Genomic DNA, 15837 nt, shown 5'->3' on the forward strand with positions numbered 1-15837 from the left:
GTCTGATTACCTTCAATAACCGTGCAGGGTTGTTTCGGAGACACTCCAGCACCCCACTGGTGGACAGCTCCTCCAGAGCCCACAGACAAAATGTGGATATCTCCCGCGCGCTGCTGCAGTTACCGCGTGCAGTCGCTAGAGTGCACCTGAAGCTTCAACACAAATGCCCTCACATCATAGCCGAATGCGTCAACCACACGGTAACCAGCTATAGGGGCATCTCACCAGCACAAACCCCGACGTGTTCTCGGGGCCCAAAGCAACAGGATACAGTCAAAGTAACAGAACACTGGACGCAGCTTGGAAGATAAAGGTAAGCGGTAAGAGAATTTTGACGTTGCTTAGATGGTTGTCAGTCTCACGGTTTAGTGATGACTGATGTCAAAAATCGTCCTCCGCACAAAGAGGGCCGGGGGAGGTGCGAGTGATGCTGCCTCGTATAGCCCCATCATTTTGTCACACACCAGGGTGGCAATTTCACCGAGGAAACGCCTCGATTAACAGCGGAGGGGCTTTGTGACACATTAACATTAACAGGTTGATAATAGATAAAGGTTTAGAGTCTTCCTGCGGCGAGGGTAGGCTCCTATAGTGCATTTTGGAATAGCGCATTTTCGGGCATGTTGTTGCAGATTTGGGTAAGAAATTCAGAGGCAAAGCCTGAATATTTAAACCGTGTGCGATGTGTACCTGTTCCCTATTCCTAGGCCTGTAAAAAATAACTTTTAAGGCCTATTATATTTCCATTGACGCTTCTGTATATAATCTTATGTACTGAATGGATATTTTCCTGATTGATGTAGCTGAGCTTTTGCAATATTAAATGGCAATTATCCTCTGATTCTCATTGTGGCCTGTGTGGTGTAAACATATGCTCATCCTGAAATGCGAGATCATTTTAAATGATGTGAATAATAATTTGCCATTCATTACCACTCCAGCCAACTTAGGTTATTTCTGTGTCCCCTGCAGTAATTATTAGCTACTAATAAGAAATTGCATGACAGTACAAGAAGCAGTAATTGTTTTATTTACATTAAAACACAATATAGTTTGCTTACAAATCTGCTCACTTTAACCTTCTCAGGTTATTCAGTTTCTTCCAAAGCCATGATGTTCACGTCATGCTTTGCTGTGGTGCTGTCTGTCACGATGATCCACCTAGTTGCAGGTAAGTGTTTGTGTGGTGTGGTGTGGTGTGGTGTGGTTTGTGTGTGTGTGTGTGTGTGTGTGTGTGTGTGTGTGTGTGTGTGTGTGTGTGTGTGTGTGTGTGCATGCGTGCGTGCCTGCCAGCCTGCCTGAATGCCTGCATGTGTGTGTGCTTGTGTGTGTGTGTGTGTGTGTGTGTGTGTGTGCATGCGTGCGTGCCTGCCAGCCTGCCTGAATGCCTGCATGCATGTGTGCTTGTGTGTGTGTGTGTGTGTGTGTGTGTGTGTGTGTGTGTGTGTGTGTGTGTGTGTGTGTGTGTGTGTGTCTGTGTGAGTGTGTGTGCGTGTGCGTGCGTGAGTGTGTGCTTGCATGCCTGTGTTTGTGTTTTTTTAATGAATGCTTTTGATTGTTTTGTTTCTTTGAATCTAGAAAATAAAACATATTTTCTGCAGTTTGTTTGCCATGTCCTGGTAGCTATGTGGTTTTCATTGTGTTTTTTTTTTTGTAAATAACAAAAACTAATAATTAGCCGTGTCCATTTCAGGAATGAGTTTCATGACTCCCGAGCCTGATACACCACCAACGTCAACCCCGGACTCTAACCCTCTGGGTGACCTGATCCATGCCGCCCTGCAGAGTAAAGAATACTTAGGAGAGCCATCTGCAGGCACAGGTACACTTACTCAGGCCTCTTAGGCTTATAGGTATAATGCAGCAACAGGATAATGTTAAATATGTATATTCACTGGAAATTACATTGAACAGGACCTTTGGAATATGCAGGTACCACCACCAACCCCACGCAGGCCGTGCCTGGCCTTGGGCAGGCCGAGTCAACCGCGACAGTCATATCACCGGGGCTGCTCACCACAGCTTTAAGTTCCTCCTCTACCGCCGGCCAGACAGGACCCAGGAATACCATGTCCTCACTGCCCATAGAGGAGGAGACAACCACCACTCTGATCACCACCACCACCATAACCACTATGCACATGCCAGGTACTTGCATGACACCATCACCCGGCTTTCCCACAGTATAGTGTTGCACCCTTAAATTAACGACTCTTTCGTTTTGGCAACTTTATTCTCCCTGGACTGCATATATTTTTTTAGCAAGGTTTTCACTGACTTTTTTTCACAGCGTGTCTTATTCACGGTCAACTTTACAACACCACAATCAGGAACACATCCTGATGACGTACAAGGTCACAAATCTACTTCCGCTTAATAATAAGAAAATAAAGTGATAAAATAACATCAGTCTAATTGTTAAATAATATTCCCATGTACGTTTATAGCTCAATGCAATTTTTATATATTTCATTTCTAGGTCGCAACAGTAGCTTGTTTATTGAAGTCACGGTCCTGATAAAGCAAGGTGAAAAAGTTTCAATCAAAACAATTCAAGATCGCACCCATGGCTTTAGATTTGCTACAATCTTAGAGGCGCCACTATCTACAACTAGTTCCTATCCTCTTCGCTTCCCGTCACAATTTCAGTAATTTCTCTTCTCATGCCCTGCTTTGGAAAAGGAGTGACAAGGAGATCTTGACAAACGAGGTAACGTGAAGCATGTTGTCATAAAATATTCATGATGAAACATCAACAGGTTACTATACAACGTGAGTTGCTTGTGAAGGAAAATGTACTGTGCATGTACTGTATATGTTTATTGTATAGTATATTGTTTTCAGTCTCTAGTGGCTAAGGCAGAATAATGTAGGCTTGCTATGGAGACAACAATAAATAACAACAATATAGCTACCAGCTATAAATGCAGCCATTTACCATTCACCTGCTGGAAATGTGAGGGATTTTTCTATAACATAATCAGTATTGATTTTAGATTTTTAACTCACTGCTAACATTGGAACATGTCTGATTTGTAAGAATATGAGTTAAGAACACTTAAGTGCAGCCTTTTTTCTACATTTCTATTTTCTTTACATTTCTTATTATTGCAATAATGTGCAGCTTGTATTTCTACATTTCAGGATTCATGCATCAAACTTTGGAAAATGCAATGAGTGACTGAATAGTCATGAAGATGACAAAGTGCATTCCTGCTTTCTTTTTCTAAAGTATTCTATGAAACAATTGCTTCTATCTCTCCATCATAACCCAAAGCTAGACAGTAGATTGGTTAACAAGCATAAACTGCTGTGAGAGGATTTCAGCATCATTTGGATGATTGTTAGGATAGCCGACACTGAACACACATACACAAATGGTGTGACCAGAAATTAAATACAACACAGGACAGTGAAGGTGTGTGAACTGGGTGAATAGGTTGATCAACCTTGTGTCTTCAAATCTGGAGAATCCAGGCTCTATGTGGCCTGAACCATGAACACATGAAGTTTATAAAGACTACACATTGCTCTACCTGCTTAGTACACTAATGATTGGAACCAAAGTCAAACTACTTCCATTATTATTGCTTTCAATAAAATGTATATAACTCGCAAAGGAAACAATGTTTGGAGATAAGGAGAAGCAGATAACTTTAAAAAAAATGTAACCAGTGAGACGTGAAACTTACCAAATTGGCGTGGACATGAAGGAATGTGTGGTGGGGATTCTGTGGTTGTGTGAAACATTCGCTGCTTGTATTGCACAGTGTCACATAAAAAGTATTTATTTAAGTCGAAAAACCTTGAAAATAAAATTTAAATATATTTTGTTGTCTTAAAGTCGTTATTACAGTGACAAAATTCAACTTAATTGGCAATGAGCACTTGAGTGACAGTTTTTTCATTCAGCTGTGGTCCCTGCTCTCACTGCAGGTGGTTGAGAGCCGTTACTCATTCTAGTCATGAAATAAAATACACAAAGATGGCACTGGCCACAAATGAGAGTGGAGGAAATGTGGTTTAGCAGTTAGGTGTTGGGTTAGCTTATTTACAGCAGATGTGGGAGTTGAATAACCGATGAGGGGGTTGTTTTTGTGTGTGTGTGTGTGTGTGTGTGTGTGTGTGTGTGTGTGTGTGTGTGTGTGTGTGTGTGTGTGTGTGTGTGTGGGTGTGTGTGTGGGTGTGTGTGTGTGTGTGTGTGTGTGTGTGTGTGTGTGTGTGTGTGTGTGTGTGTGTGTGTGTGTGTGTGTCACTTACTTCCTCTGTGGTTGCATTGTTTTTACTGGGAATTGTCTTTTCAACCCCCTATGAAACACCCTCCAGGTAGTAAGGAAATGTCTCAAACATGTTCCACGGTCATGGCAACACTAAAGGAATTTTTCGACATTTTCCGAAATTCACTTTTGCTTACAAAAGCCTGTGATGACATGATCAGTACAACTCTCATGTCTGTATTGTAAATAGGAAGCTACATGTTAGCATTAAAGATGCTGGTAGGTGGGTTATTCCGTTTAGACAGAGCCAGGCTAGCTGTTACTACTCTTTATGCAATGCTATTAACCGTCTGAATTCTCTAGCAACATATTAACCAAGAAAAATTTACCCATATGTGTATCATCATTATCTGGTGTAAATGCATTTTTTAATGGGAGACCTTTTACTGTTTTACTGTTAAGATTACTGCTGTCTTTCTGTTGCAACAGATCAGAGAAAACTGTTGACGTCCTGGACAGGTGACTCGAGTAGCAGAGCCACTTGTCTGCTATGACATGTTGTTTTCTTGTTATGGAAGCATATATCTTTTCGTTTGATATTTTTCTACCAGTCCACCCTCAAGAAGTCAACTGCAAACGAGTATTCAAGCGCCCCCTCTTGTGCATCATTGCTCATAGAATTTCACATACAATATTTGTCTTGCTTCTGAACCAGCCTTGGTGACTGAGGTCTGACCCTACTCAGCTGAATAGTTTTGCTGTGACTTTATTTTTTATTTTTTTTTGTATCCCTTTGAATAAAATACACCCCAGGTCAGATTAAACAATCTTTATTTCTCACAACGGAATAAATCAAATTAGCACCACACCTGTATATGCACTCAAGAAATACCATTTTATTTGATTATAGCAACAATGGCAGCCAAGCAGAGTCGGACCTGTATGGTTATAATTCTTGTCATTGTCAGCGAGACAGCATTGCTTGTAGTGTCAAGGTCCCTTTACTAAATCACTACAGCATCGCCCAACGTCTGACACTAGCAGAACAAGTATTTGTGGCCTATCTTCTGCACCCTTTGAGAGAACTCATAAAATAAATGTAACTTCTCTCTAATCTTGGAATCACTGAATGCTCTAATTTGCAATCACACCAATCATCAAAGAAAAGAAAAGACAGTCACTGGGATAAAACAAAAAATAGTCCTCTTCTGCTTCGGTCTGTGTCATTTTAGTGCCTGAAGAAAAATATCTTTCAAGTGCGAAATAATAGTGATATATCCGTACGCCCACTATGGAATACACAGAGTTTGCATGGTTGCCTGTGCATGGTTCACCTTGATTTGAAGCATCCTTTCACTGGCTGTGAAAATATCAGTTGGGGAAAAAGCCATCTATGACCACTCATAACTCAGATCCTGCCAACAAGCCCCTGAGCTAACTGTATTATATTAAATATTAAACCATATAAATGTGAGTCGTGCTGTGGCTTGATATGGGGGTAAAAAAAACTAAATGTGTGTTTGCAGAAGCATTCCTGTAGTATGAAGCAAAGTGGATAGCGTTTGATGTATTTCTGGGCTAACTGTTTCTCATCCTGCCCTTTCCCTCTTTTCACAGTACAATGCAATGCGACTTTGTCAGCGATGGAGGATGTTGTCGAGTCACCAGATCCTGCATCAACATCATCTTTTTCCCCTCTGGAATGCACCTACAGCATTACTGTGTACGCAGGTTATGGTGTGGAAATTCAGGTAAATTGCCCTTTCCCATGAATCCATAAACATGAATCTTTTAAGATATTCAAAGGCCACGGTAAAATAGTCATTTATGTCCTTAAACTAAATATGTATGCTTCTGTTCTGATGGTGAGAATTTATAATTGGTCGCACATTTTGAAGAAACTGTAGCAGTGATCACATGGGAGTAAGCTTTCGTTTTAATAGTGAGTCAATCTGCGAAAACACTGTGAGTTTTGAGCTAAAAGGCGGAAAGTGGGAAGTGTTGTTGCCAAAAGGAGGGTTTGCACTTGTTTGCATAGGAGAGACTAAAAAACAGCTCAATCCTGTCATGTGTTAGATGTAAATCAGTGAATGACTCTGGGATTATTTCAGTTTCTGAATTGTCTGGCAAGTGTATATATAACAGACAGCTGCTAGAAACAGGTTTCATGTCATTACTTCCTCTTTTTCTTTTGCCTCTAGGTGAGGAAGGTGAACCTTTCTAAGAAGGAGTCTCTGACGATCATGGGCTATGGAGGTTTGGTTCCGGAGCTCTTAGCCAATGAGACGCTGATGAGAGAGGGTCAGGTGATTCGCAGCACAACCAATCAGGTGTACATACACTATCGCAGTCTCCGACAGACCAACCATGGCGTGTTCAGCCTCCACTATCAAGGTAAATGAACCCTTCCGGTTTCATAAAATAATTACAAATGACCGGCCTGTTACAAGTGTTCTGTGACTGGGAGGAAACCCTGCATACCTGTGTATTTAAAAGCAAACAAGCAGAGTAGATTTTAAGGATCAACATGCAACTGATTATTTAATATGATGTGGAGAATTCAGAAAACAGTGGCATGTTGTGAATGAGAAAAGTTCTGTCAGCGTGGTGTAGTGTAGTTGACTGACGGTGCTAGAAATTCCCCAGTAGAAGCTCAAATTTTCTTTCAATCCTCCATTTTACAAAATAAAATAAACTTTTTTTCTCCATGCATCAACATCAACAGCCTTCCTGCTGTCCTGCCCATTCCCTCTGTCTCCTGAGGGCGGCGGAGTGACAGTGACAGACATCCATCCCGGAGGTCAGGCCCACTTCCACTGTGATCCGGGTTTCCAGGTTCGAGGCCATGAGGTGGCTACTTGTGTCAACACAACACAACCTCACTGGAGCACCCCTGGGCCACAGTGTGTCGGTCAGTAAACTGATTGAGACTTAAAGGTGGAGTCAGCAATTCTGGAGCATCCTTGTTGTCAATTTTTGTTTTGTCAAAATCAGTGAATATCTCCTCACGATCCACTACCTTTAGGTATTGTGTGTGTGTTGAAAAAAAAATCTCTGTAAACTGTTATGGTGGGCTACCTTTGTTAAGATACTCTTTGTTTACATACCCCTTTAGAGCCTAGGCTGTGTATTGACACCAGATTTTAAGGACAGCGGGTCATTCATAACAGAGACATCCGCTGATTTTGACAAGAAGTGATTTTGACAACAAGCGTTCTCCAGAATTACTTACTCCACCTTTAAATGAAATTGAACAGCTGCAATATCTTGGGAAATAATGTATGGGATATAATTCTTTCCATAGCTGTATCTTGTGGAGGTTGGATTCGTAACGCAACAGTGGGCCGGATACTGTCACCACCCCCTCCGTCTGTCAGCAACCACAGTAACGGAAATAACTTGAGCTGCCACTGGTTAATAGAAGCTAAGGAGGGACACAGACTCCACCTGCACTTTGAGAGGATTGCACTGGATGAAGATGACGATAAGTATGTTTGTGTTTCACAAGTTTTCTTTTCTTGACACTGCATGGTTTAGGACTGCAGAGAGTATAGACTACACCAACTGATTTGGATGTTTTTTTTTAAATGCTCAATTACCAGTCTGTTCTGTTCAATTGTTGAAAAAGCTCAGAGTCAGTCGGATCAGAACAGCCTTCCCTTTATTTTCTACTACCTTTGTTTCATGTTCGGTTTGAGCAGAAACACATTTTGATTTTGTTTTATTGATTTATTAAAGCATATTTGTCCAATTTAAAATTCCACATCCCTAAAGCTACTGTATCTACAATAGACTAAATAGAGAAAAGAGAGAACAATATGTTTTTAACTGATGCATGGGAAAATGGCCTAACCGTAATACATTACCCATAATGCAAGTTGTTTGTGTTTTTGTCCTGCAACCCCCCCACGTGGGCAAAATAGACTGCAGCTATTATTTTTTTTTATTATTTATCACACCGTTACTCGTCACCATTGAGGATCGAAAAACAATTCAATTAAAAATGTTTCATTAATAAAAATGGAAAATAATCCTTAACAATTAACGTCTAACTTCATGAAAACTTTCATTTGACTATTACACAATAAGAAAAAATGCTCTTGATTTCTAAATGTATCAAAAATTGATAAAGTGACCGAGACCAAAGCAAAATATGTGTATTCTCCAGCAGTATTGTAAACGTTACACCAGACACCTTCAATCTGGTATCAATGCACATGTATGCATCCCTTATTCAGACACTGATCATAAACATATCTCCTCTCTATGCTCTCCACCTTACCATTGGGCATCTTTGTGTGTGTGTTTTTTTTGCCCTCTCAGGTTAATTGTGCGCAGTGGAAACAGTTCCCTGTCTGCTCCGCTCTTTGACTCAGACCTGGATGATGTACCAGAGCGTGGGTTACTGAGTGAGAGCTCCACACTCTACCTGGAGCTCACCGCTGACTCCTCCTCCATCCCTCTGCTTCTGGCACTGCGATACGAGGGTGAGCAAGAGAGACTTTGGAAACTCAGTCAGGCATCCTTTTCCTTAATTGAGAGCTTTCCCACATTCAGCAGAACGCAAAGACAGCGGCAGAGCTTCGTACCTCATTATTGTACATTCAATACCTGGGTCAGCATTCTGCCTTCCAAACCAGTCACATATGATGTGTTATAGAATGAACTGAGCCCACCCATTATAGGAATTCAAAAGCCTCAGAAGTGACACGTGTCACTTGTTACAAGTTTTTTTTTTCTCAGAAAGCACTTCCTAAATTGACCTTTCCAATCTGGATGATTAAATGATATTAATATAATTAAATTAGGGATAATTTAATTAGATAATTGATTTGTCAAACAGTAAATTATATCTAAAGTAGGAATGGGTTTAATGGTCTGCAGCCATAATGAGCCATACAGGTATTAGTGTTTACAGCCTGCCCACATGTCAGTGGGATTTATTTTAGGCTTTGGAGATGCTCACAGTTTACGTTGTTGGTGCCTCACGCCTAAGATTTTTCTAGTCTAGTGTGTTTAAGATTCTGGTTCATTCCAAAGGGAATTCTTCACTGCTCTCACCTCAATAAAAATGGTATCTTTGCTTAAAGGAGAACAAACGCTTGTCGACAAAAACAGTTTTTGTCCAAATAAGTGAACACCTCCTTATGATTTGATACCTGGGTGTGTGCGCTAAAAAGAAATCCACTGTTAATCCACACCCTAAATTCTGTAATTGGGCATGTTGCTATACGGTGGGCCCCCTTTGATTACATACCCTTTGTGTACATGCCGGTTTAAAGTGCAAAGAATGTGGATTTCTTTTCAGCACACACACAGTACGGACAGGTAGCGTAGATTGTGTAGAGATATTTACTGAATTTGACAAGATGTGATTTTGTCAACAAGCTTTATTCAGAATCGCTGACTGCACCTTTAATTTTTTCAAGCAGTTACTATAATCCGAAAAAAAACAATATATGGGGAATAACAAAATACCCTTTCTGTATTTTTCAGTACAAATATACACCCAGTGTGTCTAATGTTTTTTTGTCTTTTTTTTTTTAAGCCTTTGATGATGAACACTGCTGGGAGCCCTACATGCCACATGGAAATTTCAGCAGCAGTGACATCACATACCAGCTTGGCACCACTGTCACCTTTACCTGCTCTCCGGGCTTCGTCATGCAACAAGGTTCAGGGACTATTGAGTGTGTCGACCCCAGCAATCCCCATTGGAATGACAGTGAGCCCGTGTGCAAAGGTAAGTGTCAGGATTGAGCTTCGGTTGTGTTTCGTTGAAGTGAATCTAGTAATATGTCAAAACCCTCCTGCCAGTAGTTTACAAAATCAATCAGATTTTTTATTTCTCTAATTACAAACGTTCTTATGCCTTCTTCCTTCTGTTGTTTGCAAGCTATGGTTGATTTTACTCCACTTAAATCTTCCCCTTATCTGCATTTCCAAAACACATAGAGTTCTGTAAGCTTGTATAGAAAGTGAGAGAGACATTTGATTCATTAATATTCAAACTGAATTGCAATGAGATGGGTGCCAGAAGATGTCATATGCTGATCTGCTGACAAGCTGTGAAAACTGAGTGCAAAAGCATGAGAGACTGTTGCAGATTTAGAACTAGCAGATGTATTCAGGGACCGGCCGAAAACACAGGTGCTATAGTTTCAACCAAGTGAAAAAAAAGCTCTGAAAGCCATATGCTGTGTGGTATTTCTGCTTGCAGGAAAGCACAAATAACTCATACACAGTGATGTACTGGGAGGTGGATGGAGAAATATGGGTATCTTGACAAGACTAGGAGTACAGTTGTCTTGGTCATCCGTGGATCGCATTCTCTCGCAGGGTGGTAAGGGACCAAAACCTGCAAATGTTGTGGTTTAAAATATTCCCAGGGTAGTTTTTGTTTTCTCTCATGCAAAATTGTGCCTTTGTATCAAAATAGAAATGCTGTATTTGGCTCCTTTCTTTAAAGTGGTCATCTCACTTTCCTTGCTGTTTTTGTCCACTGGTTACTGTGTGAAGAAATGAGGTTGAAACAGTGTAATTCTTTATATTATTTTCTGATCATATTCTATGATTGCATAACCGTATTCAGGCGATAAATAATGCAAAGACTGTTTTAATGACGTCATTGAGAACAGCACAGATGTGTATCTAATGCAAGTTTTAAGTAAGCCAATGCTCATGATACCATATATTATTCAGCACATCTCTCCTCTTTAAGTGCCCTTCTGAAATCTTTATGACGTGTCTTTGATCCTTTTTACTGTGTATTTATTTATTTTCTCTCCCTCCGTTAATAATTCATTTTTCTCCAGTTGCTTTGTTTTTTCCTTCAATTTTCTTCTGATATTTCATCATCGCTTTCATGGTTCCGTCGATCGCTCTTCCAGTCCACATCCTCACCTCTCTCTCCTCTCTTCTGCTCTCTCTAAAGCTGTGTGTGGAGGGGAGTTGACCGAGCCCGCTGGTACCATCCTGTCTCCTGATTGGCCCCTCAGCTACTCCAAGGGGCAGGACTGTATATGGCAGATCCACGGTAACGAGGAGAAACGCATTGAACTGGACGTCCAGATGTGAGTGTTTCTTTTTGAAATTGTATCCTTATGTCGCAGCGGCCGCTCACTGCATGTCATCCATCCATCCCCTCCTCTCTCTCACCATATTCGCTCTGTACCTCTTCAAACTGTCAAAGAAAGGTGAGAATACCTAAACAAATGTATCATAAAAACATATATATTAACTAAACAACATTAAATGAACCAACTTTCTGGTGTCAAAATTGACTCATGCGCACATGACATCATTTCCACTCTTCATGTTTTTCTATTTTGTTTAACTCTAACACCGAATGATAACATTGTGATGAAGGAGAATTTAGAGATTGTACATATTGTGCTGAATATCCTTTGTACATGTGTAAATTGTAACTCATTAAAAGAAAACTAGCAAATGAACGTGAAAGGAAGATATTATGTTGCAGTTTTATATCATCTTCTGTCTCTCTTAGCTTTCCTCTCTGTGTGTGAGGTGGGTAGACTGAATCTCCCTGAAGTGAAACCTCATTTCTCCTTGTTTTCCCCTTTGTACTTCCCCCTTAAAGTTTGAACATCCGGCACACTGACGTGCTGACCGTTTTTGACGGACGTGACCTCATGTCCCATGTGATTGGACAGTACTTGGGGTCCAGGGAGCGTTTCCAGGTGGTGTCCGGGGGTTCAGAGGTCACCATTCAGTTTCAGAGCGATCCGGATGATTCCAGCTTCATCCTGAGTCAAGGATTCCTCATCCATTATCATGGTAAGTGTGCTCCTTAAAAGATGGAGTCAGCAATTTTGGAGAATGCTTGACAAAATCCCATTTAGTCAAAATCAGTTAATATCTCCTCACAATCCTCTGGCTCTACGTACTATGTGTGAACTGAAAACAAATCTGGTGTTAATACACAGCCTAGGCTCTGTAAACAGGCACGTCAACAAAGGGGGCCCACAGTAGCTAGCAACATGCCCGTTTACAGAGCCTAGGCTGTGTATTTCAGCACACACACAGTACGGACAGGTAGCGGATGGTGAGGAGATATTCACTGATTTTGACAAAAAAGTGTTTGACAACGACCATTCTCCAGAATCTCTGATTGCACCTTTAAGGCTCTATTTTTATGGCTCGACATGTAAAAACAAATCATAAACCTTCACATTGGTTTTAACATTTTATATAAACAGTTAGGGCTAAGTTAAAGTCTGTCCCCTACCTTAACAGGTCCAGTGAGAGTCTCCCATGCATAAAGAATAAATCCTGAACAAGCTATTTTAAACCCTCTTATTGCGCTCTCTCTATCTCTCTCTCTCTCTCTCCCTCTCTGTGCTGTGCAGAGGTTGAGCCCAACGACACCTGCCCTACCCTCCCTCAAATTGAGTCCGGATGGATAAGCTCCTCCCACTCCTCCCCTGTGAGAGGCAGCGTGCTGACCTATCAGTGCCAACCAGGATATGACATCCAGGGCTCTGACATCATCACCTGCCAGTGGGACCTATCCTGGAGCAGCAGTCCACCTACATGTGTCAAAGGTGAAACAAGTCCCTCCACACAGACACCTCTGTTAAGTAACACTGAATGTAAAATTATATTTTTTTCCATTGCATTGGTTAATTTTTTAGCCAAGTATAAATATGAGGTCGAAAATGTACATTAAGGTGTTTTTTATCTTAACCTTTTTTTTCAAAACTATTTAAATAGTATTCTTACTCTAAACACAATCAGGTTTCATCTACATGTTTAACTTTTGTCAAAAAGACTCAATGCAGTGTTCTCGTTTGTTCTTTCTTTTAAGCTGTTTTCGGGAAAAGCTAATGACAACATTAATAGCCTTCCACTTCCATATCTATAATAAATGTGTAGCTTCAGCCAGCAGCCGGTTATCTTAGCTCAGCGTAAAAGTGATAAAAAGAGAAAACAGCTAGCCTGACTCTATCCAAAAGGTAAAACAATCCTCACACAAGTAGGACTTCTAATGGCAAACCTCTGTTGTCTCTCTCTGCCTCTTCTTCTCTCTCTCTCTTTCTTCTTCTTTCCTGTCATGTATTATCGCTATCTTATAAATGCATAAAAACAGCTTTTTAAAGCTAAGCTGACTGGCTTGCTGTCATATGTGTCCCACAGTCCAGCAGTGTCCCGACCCAGGAGACGTGGTGAACGGAGCGCGCTCGGTACGCCCTGAAGCAGGTTTTGCGGTTGGAACAGTCGTTCGTTTCTCTTGTAACCAGGGCTATCAACTGGAAGGCCCCAGCCAAATCTCCTGCCACGGGCGGGACACTGGCACCCCCAAATGGAGCGACCGCAGCCCAAAGTGTGTCTGTAAGTCCCTATACTTGCACTGTGCTGCTCTGTTTATGGTGCTTTATTGGTGCTGCACGTTTTTTTAAATTACCTACAAATAGATGACATACTGTACACGTGTATTTGTGTGCTCTGGAACAGTAAAATATGACCCATGCCCAAACCCCGGAGTCCCTGACAATGGCTACCAAACCTTATACAAGCACAGCTACCAGGCAGGAGAAACGCTGCGCTTCTTCTGTTATGAGGGCTACGAACTCATCGGCGAGGTCATCATCAGCTGTGTTCCCGGCCATCCCTCTCAGTGGAACAGCCCGCCGCCATTTTGCAAAGGTAAGGGTCATCATTGTCTCAGCAATTATTTTATATCGCTCTGGACCATTCTAAGATTATGTTTGATTTCGACACCCGTTTATCATCAAGATGGTATTAGGATCATACGTGTCGTTATCAACATTAAAATACATATGAGGTCCTGAAGGTGCATCTATGACTTTTGGATGTAATCTAACATATTGAATTTGATTTCTCTTTCTCTTATCTTCATTTCACACAGTGGCATATGAGGAGCTTTTGGATGATCACAAATTAGAAGGTGTTTAATTGTATTTTATACTATATAAAGTGTATTTGCTGCAAACAAAAAAAACGTAACCATAATAAATGCATTTAAAACATGTTTAGCAGCATATTTCTAATATATTTGACAAATTGGATTAACAACCAAAACAAGAATACGAGAACAGTAACAGTACGGCTGGTGAAAAGGCTTGTTTTTGAGAGGACTTGTTTTACTGTTTCACAGTGTCCCAGTCATTTGAGCCGTCCCATCAGATCCTGAGTGAGAACATTGCTTTGGCAATAATTCTGCCAATCATCTTGGTCATCCTCCTGATTGGAGGAATTTACATGTACTATACAAAGTAAGTGCCCTGAGTAACCAACGTGATATTTAATCCTTGTAAACACTGAGATCGTGTCACTGATTTTACTTGTATTCACCTCTGTTCTCAATACAGTCTATTTGTATCCATATATTTATATGTTATTTTTTCTGACTCCCAGCATATGCAGACTAGAGTGGAAGCCGCTCTTCTGGAAGTCTCTTTCTCACACACACTCCTACAGTCCCATTACAGTCGAGTCAGATTTCAACAACCCTCTTTATGAGGCAGGGGTGAGTACGAGGCTAATACTTCAAATGTTGTATTCATGCTTGTTTTAATTGAGACTGTTTCATATCTATTTGTTTTAATATATAGATCAATTTCACATGTACGTTTCATTGATATTAAAATGGGTCCTTTGTCTCCTCCTTAAAAACATTTTAAAATGCCCCAATCTTTCATTTTCTTTTTTACTTATTGAATTCTTGTTTTGACCACAGGATACACGGGAGTACGAGGTATCCATTTAAAGAAGAAAATGTCTCGGTGAGAAACGAAAAAAATCACAGAAAGATGCAATCCTTCTGGAAAACAAATTCCTTAGTATTATAAGGCCTCACTCCCCTTTTATCACTTATATTTGATTATCTTTCTGTTTTGCCATTGTTCTTTCTCTGGTTTATTAATTGTGCAAGTTCTTTATTTTGATTTGTTGCACTGGGATGGTGGTTTGCCAAACGTCATATCATCATCCTATCATTAGGACTGGTGCCTTATGAAAGGGTTAAGAGATGGACAACAAATGAAAAAAAAAATGAGGGGGCTAAATAACATTGATTTATTTATTATGTTAAATTATTATGAGGCCAAAACATTAGAAAACTTGGCAATACTGAATTTGTAACTGTCAAAATGAGTGTAATAGTACACACTGAATGTTATTTTCTTTTCATTTTTAGAGTGTCTTATTTTACAGAGTGATGTTAGTAAGGGGGAGGATACTTTAATTTGAACCATGAGAAAAAGTTTGACATTGGTAGTGAGTGGTAAGTTTGTCATTTTCTCTCTCTAACTCTCTCTCTCTCTCTCTCTCTCGCTCTCACTCTTTCTCTCTCTATGTACACACACACACACAAACAAACACATTGAATGTAAATATCCGACTTAATATTGATTGAGGTTGATATATATATACTACATTATATATAAGCCTCATATATACACTTATACAAGGTAGTGGGAGGTTATATATTTTCATTATATACGTAATGAAAATTCAGTGCCAAAATATAATGTTAAATAATTTAATGTCCCTAAGTGTTTCATCTGTTGTTGCAATACTGTTTACAAAGGCAGTGTTTATTTTATTCTTCGCTGTTTCTGGAGTGCACCGTCACCCA

The 15837-nt window shown here is 40.4% G+C and overlaps 1 protein-coding gene across 1 annotated transcript; it reads left to right on the top strand.

Moving 5' to 3' along the window:
* Positions 1-1110: 1110 nt before the first annotated feature.
* On the top strand, positions 1111-14967 carry sez6l2 (seizure related 6 homolog (mouse)-like 2; the record flags this gene model as incomplete). The annotated part of the gene is made up of 18 exons (XM_080044352.1): positions 1111-1171; positions 1694-1822; positions 1933-2148; positions 5835-5968; positions 6419-6611; positions 6943-7128; positions 7522-7705; positions 8541-8704; positions 9766-9960; positions 11152-11290; positions 11818-12014; positions 12587-12781; positions 13374-13568; positions 13692-13883; positions 14107-14145; positions 14356-14473; positions 14616-14727; positions 14938-14967. 18 exons carry the CDS (start codon positions 1111-1113, stop codon positions 14965-14967), a joined length of 2679 nt encoding a protein of 892 aa, XP_079900478.1.
* Positions 14968-15837: the final 870 nt, after the last annotated feature.

Source organism: Ammodytes marinus, assembly GCF_949987685.1.
Source record: "Ammodytes marinus genome assembly, chromosome: 16".
Taxonomy (NCBI): domain Eukaryota; kingdom Metazoa; phylum Chordata; class Actinopteri; order Uranoscopiformes; family Ammodytidae; genus Ammodytes; species Ammodytes marinus.